Here is a 12,691-nt window from a genome sequence, read left to right as displayed (position 1 = left end):
ACCGGTTTTCAAGCTTAAGTATATTTTGCATTTGAAGTTATCTTCATATAGAAATATCAGTATACTTCAAAAACATTTAGACCTGAACATAAACTGTAGAAAACATGGAAAGATGTGGCGAAAATGAGCACCCCACTCTACAGCAAAATTAAAAGTATTGTTAGTTTAAGTAGCTATGGTAACAGTATTATAAAAAGTGTTGTTAGCTTTAGTAACTGTGGTAACATCAATATTAAAAATGGTGTTAACATAAGTAAACATGGCAACAGCAATATTAAAGGTGGAATGAACATTAGTATCCATGGTAACAACAGTATTAGAAGTTTTGATAGCTATCGTAACCTAGGTAACAGCATACTTAAAAGTGGTTCAAGCATTAGTTACTGTAAATATGAGACTGGGTTATAATCACAATAATTTAAACTTGCCTTCTGAATTTTTTGATATGAATTAAATAGGATTATTCTCAATTTCGGAAAATTGAAATTGCATTTTAGTCTCAAATAACAAAATCGCAATAATTTGTGAATATAGAGTACTATTTCTTCATTGTTTATTATTTGTTTTTTCAGTGGACAGAATCAGATGAATCCTCTTCCTCAACATTTACAACATCAACATCTACATCATCATCTCCACTACCATCCTCCCCGACTTCATCCGTTCTCTGTACCAGCAATACTGCCATCAACAGACCTCCCTCCCATGGTAAGTCACTCATTGTCTTCTGATTGGAGGAAAGAAAATGGTTTGTTCTGATCGGATGAAAGAAAATGGGTTGTTCTGATTGGATGAAAGAAAATGGTTTGTTCTGATTGGATGAAAGAAAATGGTTTGTTCTGATTGGATGAAAGAAAATGGTTTGTTCTCATTGGATGAAAGAAAATGTTTTTTTCTGATTTTATGATCGGATGAAGGGAAATGTTTTGTTCTGATTGGATGAAAGAAAATGGTTTGTTCTCATTGGATGAAAGAAAATGTTTTTTTCTGATTTTATGATCGGATGAAGGGAAATGGTTTGTTCTGATTGGATGAAATTCTGATTAGATGAAAGAACATGTTTTGTTCTAATTGGATGAAAGGACATGTTTTGTTCTGATTAGATGAAAGGACATGTTTTGTTCTGATTGGATGAAAGAACATGTTTTGTTTTCATAGAATGAAAGAAATGATGTTCTAATTTGAAAATGTCTAGAATGTATAAAAAGTCAAGTTTATTATAATTAGTACCATAATCATGTACTCAAACTTTGATATATTGACAGATTCATCAGGTTGTTATATATATTATATGTTCAAAATATTGGTAATAATCAGATGATATGTGTCAAAACTAATCATTTCAAACCTGTTTAAAAAATAAATGGTAATTGTGACAACATTTTGTTTCTTTTTTTGTAGTACATTCCACCGCCAATGAGTCCGATGCTAAATCTTCCACGTAATATGCAAATGAGATTGAGAGGAATGATGTTACATCACCGACCGTCTTACGAGGTACATGTATCACCCATTGTATTAACCACTTTATACTGTTGTTTACCCCAAAAATAAAAAATATGTGTGTTTCCCCTCCCCCCAATCGGGTGAAAAAAATTCCTCCCAGATCAAAAAATTATTTTCCACAAAAAAAAAAAAAATTTTATTCCCGAAAATAATTTGTTTCCATTTTTGAAAAGTGCTTGAAAACAAAAATTGATAATCTAAATAAATACTCAAATTGAGCACAAACTGTACAAGTCAAACCATTCATGTGACCAACCATGCTATATGACATCCAGTTTGCAAAGGGTAGACCTGGGGAGGGGAAACAGCTATTCTTTTTAATGTGGCCTTAAGATTGGATCTTCACTTGATACACACAGTCAAATGAAATGATGTAAAAAAGAATATTTTTCAATTCAAATCCACACAGTGCCTTTCACTTCAGAATCAGATTTATGAGGCTTTGTCACTACTTGTGTAAATTGCATCAAACTTCATTGACAGGGGGTCTCAATATTAGATTAATGTACAGACTTGTACAAATGTAGCTGGAAATGAAAAAACCCAACCCCATTTCATATATTAAAGTGTTCTGAAAATTCAAATCCATCAATGTGTTTCAATGTAAAATCATAACCCATTCATATTTTCTTAGTTATGACATGTACAATCTTTGAATTGATTTACATTTAAAAGTTTAATGTCACTATAAGCTACAACGAATGGAATACAACCTTGACTGGCTATACAGCCCTTGTTTGGTCGGCTACGACTGGCTATACAGCCCTTGTTTGGTCGGCTACGACTGGCTATACAGCCCTTGTTCGGTCGGCTATGACTGGCTATACAGCCCTTGTTTGGTCGGCTACGACTGGCTATACAGCCCTTGTTCAGTCGGCTACGACTGGCTATACAGCCCTTGTTCAGTCGGCTACGACTGGCTATACAGCCCTTGTTCGGTCGGCTACGACTGGCTATACAACCCTTGTTGGTCAGCTACGACTGGCTATACAGCCCTTGTTCGGTCGGCTATGACTGGCTATACAGCCCTTGTTTGGTCGGCTACGACTGGCTATACAGCCCTTGTTCGGTCGGCTATGACTGGCTATACAGCCCTTGTTTGGTCGGCTACGACTGGCTATACAGCCCTTGTTCAGTCGGCTACGACTGGCTATACAGCCCTTGTTCGGTCGGCTACGACTGGCTATACAACCCTTGTTGGTCGGCTACGACTGGCTATACAGCCCTTGTTCGGTCGGCTACGACTGGCTATACAGCCCTTGTTCGGTCAGCTACTGTAAGTTTTTCTGTGGCTGCCAGTTTTTATCAGTAAAGGGACCAAGAGAGAACCATAACATTTGGCGGGAAAAGTAAAAATCTTAGTCCATTTAGATTGGAGTCGAACCACCATCCATGTTTTAGACTCGAACTCTTAACCTCTGTGTTGACATGCTAGGGATACAGTAGTTGAACTACTTAAACCTATTAGCCACCAAGACCCCTACAAACTTAGATAAATGATACTGACAACAGAATCAATATGAACAGGATTAATACCAATAAAAGCAATTTAAAAAAATCCTATTCTTTATTTGTTTACATAGAAAACATTCTTAATTCTTATTATTATATTAAAGGAACTGTAACACCTAGAAGAAAAACAATTTGATTATAAACATGTAGAAAATGTTAATTATTCTTTTTATTTATTATAGGAACTTTTACACTTGGAAGAAAGACTTGGTAATGTTAATCGTGGTGCTAGTCAAGATGTTATTGAACAAAATACACTTCCACACACGTATAAAAAGGTAAAGTTTACTATAGTGAACAAATACTTCCACACACGTATAAAAAAGTAAAGTTTATTATAGTGAACAAATACACTTCCACACACGTATAAAAAGGTAAAGTTTACTATAGTGAACAAATCCACTTCCACACACGTATAAAAAGGTAAAGTTTACTATAGTGAACAAATACACTTCCACACACGTATACAAAGGTAAAGTTTACTATAGTGAACAAATACACTTCCACACACGTATAAAAAGGTAAAGTTTACTATAGTGAACAAATACACTTCCACACACATATACAAAGGTAAAGTTTACTGTAGTGAACAAAATACACTTCCACACTCGTATAAAAAGGTAAAGTTTACTATAGTGAACAAATACACTTCCACACACGTATTCAAAGGTAAAGTTTACTGTAGTGAACAAAATACACTTCCACACACGTATACAAAGGTAAAGTTTACTATAGTGAACAAATCCACTTCCACACACGTATAAAAAGGTAAAGTTTACTATAGTGAACAAATACACTTCCACACTCGTATAAAAAGGTAAAGTTTACTATAGTGAACAAATACACTTCCACACACGTATAAAAAGGTAAAGTTTACTATAGTGAACAAATACACTTCCACACACATATACAAAGGTAAAGTTTACTGTAGTGAACAAAATACACTTCCACACTCGTATAAAAAGGTAAAGTTTACTATAGTGAACAAATACACTTCCACACACGTATTCAAAGGTAAAGTTTATTATAGTGAACAAATACACTTCCACACACGTATAAAAAGGTAAAGTTTACTATAGTGAACAAATCCACTTCCACACACGTATAAAAAGGTAAAGTTTACTATAGTGAACAAATACACTTCCACACACGTATACAAAGGTAAAGTTTACTATAGTGAACAAATACACTTCCACACACGTATAAAAAGGTAAAGTTTACTATAGTGAACAAATACACTTCCACACACATATACAAAGGTAAAGTTTACTGTAGTGAACAAAATACACTTCCACACTCGTATAAAAAGGTAAAGTTTACTATAGTGAACAAATACACTTCCACACACGTATTCAAAGGTAAAGTTTACTGTAGTGAACAAAATACACTTCCACACACGTATACAAAGGTAAAGTTTACTATAGTGAACAAATCCACTTCCACACACGTATAAAAAGGTAAAGTTTACTATAGTGAACAAATACACTTCCACACTCGTATAAAAAGGTAAAGTTTACTATAGTGAACAAATACACTTCCACACACGTATAAAAAGGTAAAGTTTACTATAGTGAACAAATACACTTCCACACACATATACAAAGGTAAAGTTTACTGTAGTGAACAAAATACACTTCCACACTCGTATAAAAAGGTAAAGTTTACTATAGTGAACAAATACACTTCCACACACGTATTCAAAGGTAAAGTTTATTATAGTGAACAAATACACTTCCACACACGTATAAAAAGGTAAAGTTTACTATAGTGAACAAATCCACTTCCACACACGTATAAAAAGGTAAAGTTTACTATAGTGAACAAATACACTTCCACACACGTATACAAAGGTAAAGTTTACTATAGTGAACAAATACACTTCCACACACGTATAAAAAGGTAAAGTTTACTATAGTGAACAAATACACTTCCACACACATATACAAAGGTAAAGTTTACTGTAGTGAACAAAATACACTTCCACACTCGTATAAAAAGGTAAAGTTTACTATAGTGAACAAATACACTTCCACACACGTATTCAAAGGTAAAGTTTACTGTAGTGAACAAAATACACTTCCACACACGTATACAAAGGTAAAGTTTACTATAGTGAACAAATCCACTTCCACACACGTATAAAAAGGTAAAGTTTACTATAGTGAACAAATACACTTCCACACACGTATACAAAGGTAAAGTTTACTATAGTGAACATATACACTTCCACACACGTATAAAAAGGTAAAGTTTACTATAGTGAACAAATACACTTCCACACACGTATAAAAAGGTAAAGTTTACTATAGTGAACAAATACACTTCCACACACGTATACAAAGGTCAGTTACGTAAACAAATGTTCATTCTGTGGTTAAAGATTTTGAAATTTCTTAAGTTTTCCTGGATTTCTACCAAACTTGGACAGAAGTTTGTCCACGCACATAAAATAAAGGAAATGTTTCTGATAGACATAACACCGTCAGCTAGTCAGAAGAAGCATTACAGTCAAAATCAAACTATTGAAATACAACACATAACAATTGTAATTTTACATGGATAGGTTACAAAGAAAATGGATTCTGATGTAGACGACAATCTCCAGGAGAAATGTACCATCTGTTTGAGTGAGTTTGAAGATGCAGAAGATGTCAGGTTTGTTTTATTTATATCCTCCAATCAAAACATATTACTACGTCACATGACATGTAATCTAGTTAGATTAGATGTCAACTTGGATAAATTCTACATAGCTTTTGTTTGCATAAGTTGGAAGATTGAAAAGATTTCAAGTTTGTTATATTTATACCCTCTAATCCAAACATGTTGCTATGTCACGTGGCATCTGTTTGAGTGAGTTTGAAGATGCAGAAGTGTTCAGGTTTGTTATTTTAATATCATCCAATCAAAACACATGATTAAGTCACATGTGATGAACAGATAATTCCATTTGATGTCATCATGCATAAATTAACCAATTTACACTGAAATGATGCACAAAACTATTTTTCTTTTAATTCAAACAGTATTAGTTTGTTACCTATCACCTGACTGGTACTTTAACTTACTTTTCACAATATACAATGTATGCATAGGTTTATTAGTTTATAAGCTATAAATGGTTCAGTTTACGTTATTTCCTGAAATTTTAACTATTTCATTTAATGTCATATTTTGATATTGGTTTTGTATTGCTTGAAAGAAATCAAGTTGAAACATTATTACTCCTGATACCCCTTGTTAAATAGGTTTTTACTAGCTTGACTATCAATTCTGAAATTCCAACCCAATTAAATAACTTTCCAGATTGAAATTGCAATAGAGTGATGAAAATAACTAATTATAATGTAAACACATCATAGCAAGTGGTGATTGTTCTAGATTTTAACCTGGTTACTCATTCATAAACACGTCATAGCAAGTGGTGATTGTTCTAGATTTTAACCTGGTTACTCATTCATAAAAAAACCAACTCAATATTGGTCTCTACATAAAACAAAATATTAATTGTTAATCATATGTTCTTGATAAACAGAAATGAAAATAACTGATAATTGAAGCCAAATATCAACGGGCTTGTTAAGCAACTTCTTGATAAACATATTGGATCAATCAAATATTTGTTTGTATGACCTTGACCTTAGAATAAAAGACTTGAACAATAAATAGGGATTTTCCATTTTATTGCCTTATCATGTGATAGATTTAAATGCAATGGTTATAGTCAGTTTCCTTATTGCTTTTAAAAAACATTCTTGTGAAACAGAATTCAAATTATCTGTGTTACTAACAAGCTTATAATATATATGTTGAAATAAACATTTTGAGTGATATTGACCCTTTTCTTTTCTTTTTTTCCAGGAGATTACCATGTATGCATTTATTCCACATAGAATGTGTGGATCAGTGGTTAGTCACAAACAAAAAATGTCCAATTTGTAGAGTTGACATCGAAGCGGGGTCAAAAGGTCAACTAAGTCAGGAATGACATATGGCCTTTATACAGACTAAATGTCAGGATGAATTTCTTATTTGATTAAGTCTGTACACATTATAATGTAGTGGGAATTTTAAAACATAACACACTGCCTGTCTATTAAGTCTATGAAAATTATCTCATTTATCTGTAATTTAACATTATTGAACTGACTTTGATCACATTTATGGGTAATTATATTCTGTCAAACAGACCTATGTTTGATGTTTGTGTCAAATAGATCTTTGTTTCAAGTTTTGTGTCAAACAGATCTTTGTTTTAAGTATTATTAACACCATTGTAACAACAAGTATGATAGATTGATCAGCCATCTGTAACTTTCACTCATCTTTGCTGTACAAATCTATTTCCTATTATTTATGTCGCTATCTTTAATTTTCACTAATTTACAATCTACAATGAATTTTGAATTTTTATTTTTAAAAATGGCGATTGTTTGTCTAGCCTCCAAAAGACAGTACGTAATGGCTATTGTTTGTCTAGCCTCCATAAAGACAGTACGTAATGGCTGTTGTTTGTCTAGCCTCCATAAAGACAGTACGTAATGGCTATTGTTTGTCTAGCCTCCATAAAGACAGTATGTAATGGCTATTGTTTGTCTAGCCTCCATAAAGACAGTACGTGGCTATTGTTTGTCTAGCCTCCATAAAGACAGTATGTAATGGCTATTGTTTGTCTAGCCTCCATAAAGACAGTACGTAATGGCTATTGTTTGTCTAGCCTCCATAAAGACAGTATGTAATGCACTAACAGGCTATTGTTTGTCTAGCCTCCATAAAGACAGTATGTAATGCACTAACAGATCATTATTATATTTCAATGTACCCCTAAGTCATACATGGGATGGTATTATATTTCAATGTCGCCCTAAGTCATACATGGGATGGTATTATATTTCAATGTAGCCCTAAGTCATACATGGGATGGTATTATATTTCAATGTCGCCCTAAGTCATACATGGGATGGTATTATATTTCAATGTCGCCCTAAGTCATACATGGGATGGTATTATATTTCAATGTCGCCCTAAGTCATACATGGGATGGTATTATATTTCAATGTCGCCCTCTTAACCGTACAAAGGGAGATATACCCCTCCTTCTAAGCCAATCACATGGAGGTATTTTTTATTCATCAAATATGTAGACAAAGAGGGATTGTAGTCTTTTAAGGTGGTACCTAAAACGTTTTAATTACATTGTGTTTTAAGGTGGTACCTAACACTACAGGGAGATAACTCTGTAAAATCACCTAAACATTTTAATTATATTGTGTTTTAAGGGAATATTAAGCTTCTCAATGATCAAAATAAAAGTTTGTCAAACTGCTATATAACCAGTGTAATTTTTCTGATAAAACAGTTGGTTCAAATTTTTTGAAATTTTTTTTTTTTCAAAGAGTCAAAGTAAATACTTTGTCAAAATTTTATGAAAATTAAACGAGCCAAATTAATTTTAGTGAAGGGTACCACCTTAAATTAACTTTTTGATAATTATTCAATTTGATTGTATCATGGTCAGTATATTTTATATGTATGTTCAAATAGACAAGTCTTACTAATGCCTGGTAAATAGCACGTACTACAATGTGTAAATTAGGAGAATAATTTATATTATGTATCTGTGATATTACATGTATAACATCAATGGGTTCATTTGTGATTAGATCAATGAGTTAGTTTGTGGATCAATGAGTTTATTTGTGATCATTTAAATGAAATAATTTGTGTCAGAATAGATCAATTAGTTTATATGACTTTATATCTTTGGTGTTTTCCTGAATTTTTATGACTTTTATCCTTGGTGTTTTTCTGAGTTTATATGAATTTATATCTTTGGTGTTTTTTCTGAATTTATACAACTTTATCTTTGGCGTTTTCCTGAATTTATATTACTTTTGCAATAGGTCAATGTGTGTGTGATATTTTTGTATTAAAGGGAAGAAACTGTTGATCTGAACGATTAATTATACACAAATTATTGTTTAATTTACAATGTATTCCTCATCACAACATTTCACATTTAATATAAAAAGTTATCTCCCCTTATTAAGTCTAATTATAGAGTTATCTCCCCTTATTTAGTCTTATTAATTTTGAATAATATGCTGTTAAATCATTACAGCTGGTGTGGATTTGTTGTCTCTAACTGTCCATTGTTGGCAAACCATTCAATAAACCCACTCCTTTGTAAGAGTTATCTCCCATACATTTTCTTTTATAGTTATCTCCCATGTATCATCCTTTCATCTTACTGTAAAGTTGGCCAACACCAGTTTTTTTTTTAATAAAATATGCACAAGTTCATGCCAAATTTCAAAAACAGATTGTCAATAAATCTGTTAGACTTAAACATGCCTAGAAAATGTTTTGGTGTTTAGAATTGAGTGTAACTAATAGTGAAGTACTTCTGGGAAATGTTATTTTAATTGTTGCTTTGTCCCCCATAAGCTAGTTTTTCCGGATAAGGGACAAAATCGTGTCAAATAAGCTAAGAACTGGTATGTGCCACCAATGAGAATTTCTAAACTTTATAACAATAAATATGAAAATGAAAAGCTACTGTATTTTTTTTTTTTTTTTTATAAAATCTAAATTTGAATTTGAGATTTTAATACTGCAAATTCAGAAATTATTGGGTGCATTTATTAATGCAATACACTTTAGACTAAAATGCGATATTGTCACTTTAGACTCAAATGCGATTTTAATTTTTGCAATATTTAGAAAAATCCTGTTTGATTTATATAAAAAAATTCAATATGCGAGTTTTAATTAATGCCACTATAACCCTGTTGCATTTTTCGCAATAATAACATCGCAATAATAACATCGCAATAATAACATGGCAATAATTTCTGAATGTACAGTACTTTATCTATGGTGTTAGGAGGCACATTTTATCCCTATTTATTTTTGAATTTAATTGTTGTTTTAATTAGTTCAGTGTGGTTTATTTCACTTGTTTTCCTCTTTTTGTTTATTTTGTAACATTTTTGTTAGTATTTGTTAAGTTTGTTTAACTTTAAAGCTTTGTTTAATAAGAGTTTGTTTGATTGGTTGTAAAGTGTTTAACACTATGTCTATGAGGGTCTAGATGGGATTTAGTGAATAGAGAATAATAAAACCAAGAAAATTAGGGCAAACAAATATCAAAGAAAGGGGAAATTAGGCCAAAAAATATCAAGAAGAGAGAAAAATGGTCCAAACAAAATATAGATCAGAAAAAATTAGGCAAAAAGATATAAAAAAGAGAGAAAATTACTCCAAAAAATATAAAATAGAGTAAATTAGACCAAAAATATAAGAAAAGAGAAAATAGATAAAAAGATATAAAGGAGAGTGAAAATAAGGGCAAAAAATTAGTCCAAAAAAGTACAAAGAATAGAAAAAATTATCTTAAATAATTAAAGAATACAGAAATAAAAGACCCCCCATCGAGATCCTCAACTCATGTGACAAGAATAACAGAAAGCAGAACAAAAGATCTTAAAGAGTTAAAAAGCAGTACGATATTTTCCACAATCATGGTAGTCCTGTTAGATTTTATATTGTAGAAGTATTCTGTCAATTTGTACATGTATTTACTATTAATTTGTACATGTATGTACTATTAATTTGTACATGTATGTACAATAAATTTGTATGGGTTTGTACTATTAATTTGTATGTACATGTATGTACTATTAATTTGTACATGTATTTACTATTAATTTGTACATGTATGTACTATTAATTTGTACATGTATGTACTATTGATTTGTACATGTATTTACTATTAATTTGTACATGTATTTACTATTAATTTGTACATGTATTTACTATTAATTTGTACATGTATTTACTTTTAATTTGCACATGTATTTACTATTAATTTGTACATGTATTTACTATTAATTAGTACATGTATGTACTATTAATTTGTACATGTATTTACTATTGTGATTGTTGAAAATTTGACTCACTGTAAGTTTAAGTATTTAAGGAAATGATGATTACAAATAAAGCCAACAAAATTAAGAAAACCTGTCCTCAATTCTCACAATAGTAAAAACATCACAAATATTTGATGATCTTACAGTACACCATCTGGTTTGACTTTTTATATAAACTGCAATAATGTTTAATATTATATGACCACAATAATAAGAGGTTATTATTTTATAGATTTACATTTATCTATGTGTGCAATTGTTTATATTTATAGAATATCATTGATAATTGATTTTCTCACCCCAAAAAATAGCGATATAAGGGTCCATAGGTCATTTCACTGGTCAAGAACTTGGTGTAGTTTTGGTGAATGTAAAATATTACCCAGAATTATTGTTACTTGTGTGTTCAATAAGACAGCATCAATACATTGTAAGAGAAGAAATATTATTTTGTTTTCTTTTTGTTCTAAAAATTAGCCTACAGAAGACAACGTATTGGATTGTTTAATTTTCATAGAAATAGGTGTGATAGAACTAATCAAAAGTTTTGTTTTCCTCAAATGAATTAATAATTATGACTTTTATATCTAGACAGTTATCAGCTTTACTATATAGATATATAGCTAGCTGGAACATTCACATAGCTGTTATGAGCCTTCTTAGCTGGAGTTTTAACTAAATTGTTATCAGCATTGTTAGCTGGAGCATTCAGTGAGACGTTTTCAGCCATTAAAGTTGCTGTAAACAGTTTGATATTATCTTATAAGCTGGAGCTTTCTTGTGGCTTTGTTGATTTTAGGGATTTTATCCCATTATGATATGGCTTTGTCTATTTGTAGATGGATATAGGGATTTTATCCTGTTATTTATAATATTTAGGGGTTTATAATACCTGTATTTATGATAATTGTGGTTTTTGAATATTCACATTTTTTCCTGAAGGATTTTTGTATTAATTAAATGTTGTGAATTGTACCTAATACTTATCTGCAGATTATTATATAGAAAATAAAATATAGAAAAATCTCAGTTATCTTTTGTTATATAAAAAAGAAGATGTGGTATGATTGCCATTTAGAAATCTCTTCACAAGAGACCAAATGATGTGGTATGATTGCCAATAGTAATCTCTCCACAAGAGACCAAATGACACAGAAATTAACAACTATAGGGCACCATAAGACCTTCAACAATGAGAAAAGTCTGTTCCACAAAGTCCGCTATAAATAGACCTGAAATGACAAGCATAAATAATTCAAATGAGAAAAATAACGGCATAATGTATGTACCAAATAATTAATGAAAAAACAGCAAAAACCACAGGCACCAAATTACAGGCTCCTGACTTGGGGACAGGCACCAAATTACAGGCTCCTGACTTGGGGACAGGCACCAAATTACAGGCTCCTGACTTGGGGACAGGCACATAAATTACTGGCTCCTGACTTGGGGACAGGCACCAAATTACAGGCTCCTGACTTGGGGACAGGCACCAAATTACAGGCTCCTGACTTGGAGACAGGCACCAAATTACAGGCTCCTGACTTGGGGACAGGCACATAAATTACAGGCTCCTGACTTTGAGACAGGCACCAAATTACAGGCTCCTGACTTGGGGACAGGAACATAAATTACAGGCTCCTGACTTGGGGACAGGCACATAAATTACAGGCTCCTGACTTGGGGACAGGCACATAAATTACAGGATCCTGACTTGGGGACAGGAACATAAATTACAGGCT

At 31.9% G+C, this 12,691-nt stretch overlaps 1 protein-coding gene across 1 annotated transcript in view; it reads left to right on the top strand.

Annotated features, from left to right (window-relative positions):
- Positions 1-11,978, top strand: part of LOC139496460 (uncharacterized) — a 48,976-nt gene extending 36,998 nt beyond the window's left edge. Inside the window, exons 10-14 of the mRNA XM_071285079.1 lie at positions 573-708; positions 1,402-1,497; positions 3,201-3,296; positions 5,582-5,673; positions 6,880-11,978. Of these exons, the coding sequence (XP_071141180.1) occupies positions 573-708; positions 1,402-1,497; positions 3,201-3,296; positions 5,582-5,673; positions 6,880-7,006 (547 nt within the window). The 3' untranslated portion in view covers positions 7,007-11,978. The remainder of the gene's footprint in view (positions 1-572; positions 709-1,401; positions 1,498-3,200; positions 3,297-5,581; positions 5,674-6,879) is intronic.
- The last annotated feature ends 713 nt before the right edge of the window (positions 11,979-12,691 follow it).

Source organism: Mytilus edulis, chromosome 11 (assembly GCF_963676685.1).
Source record: "Mytilus edulis chromosome 11, xbMytEdul2.2, whole genome shotgun sequence".
NCBI lineage: Eukaryota > Metazoa > Mollusca > Bivalvia > Mytilida > Mytilidae > Mytilus > Mytilus edulis.
This window is presented reverse-complemented; position numbering and strand designations above follow the sequence as displayed.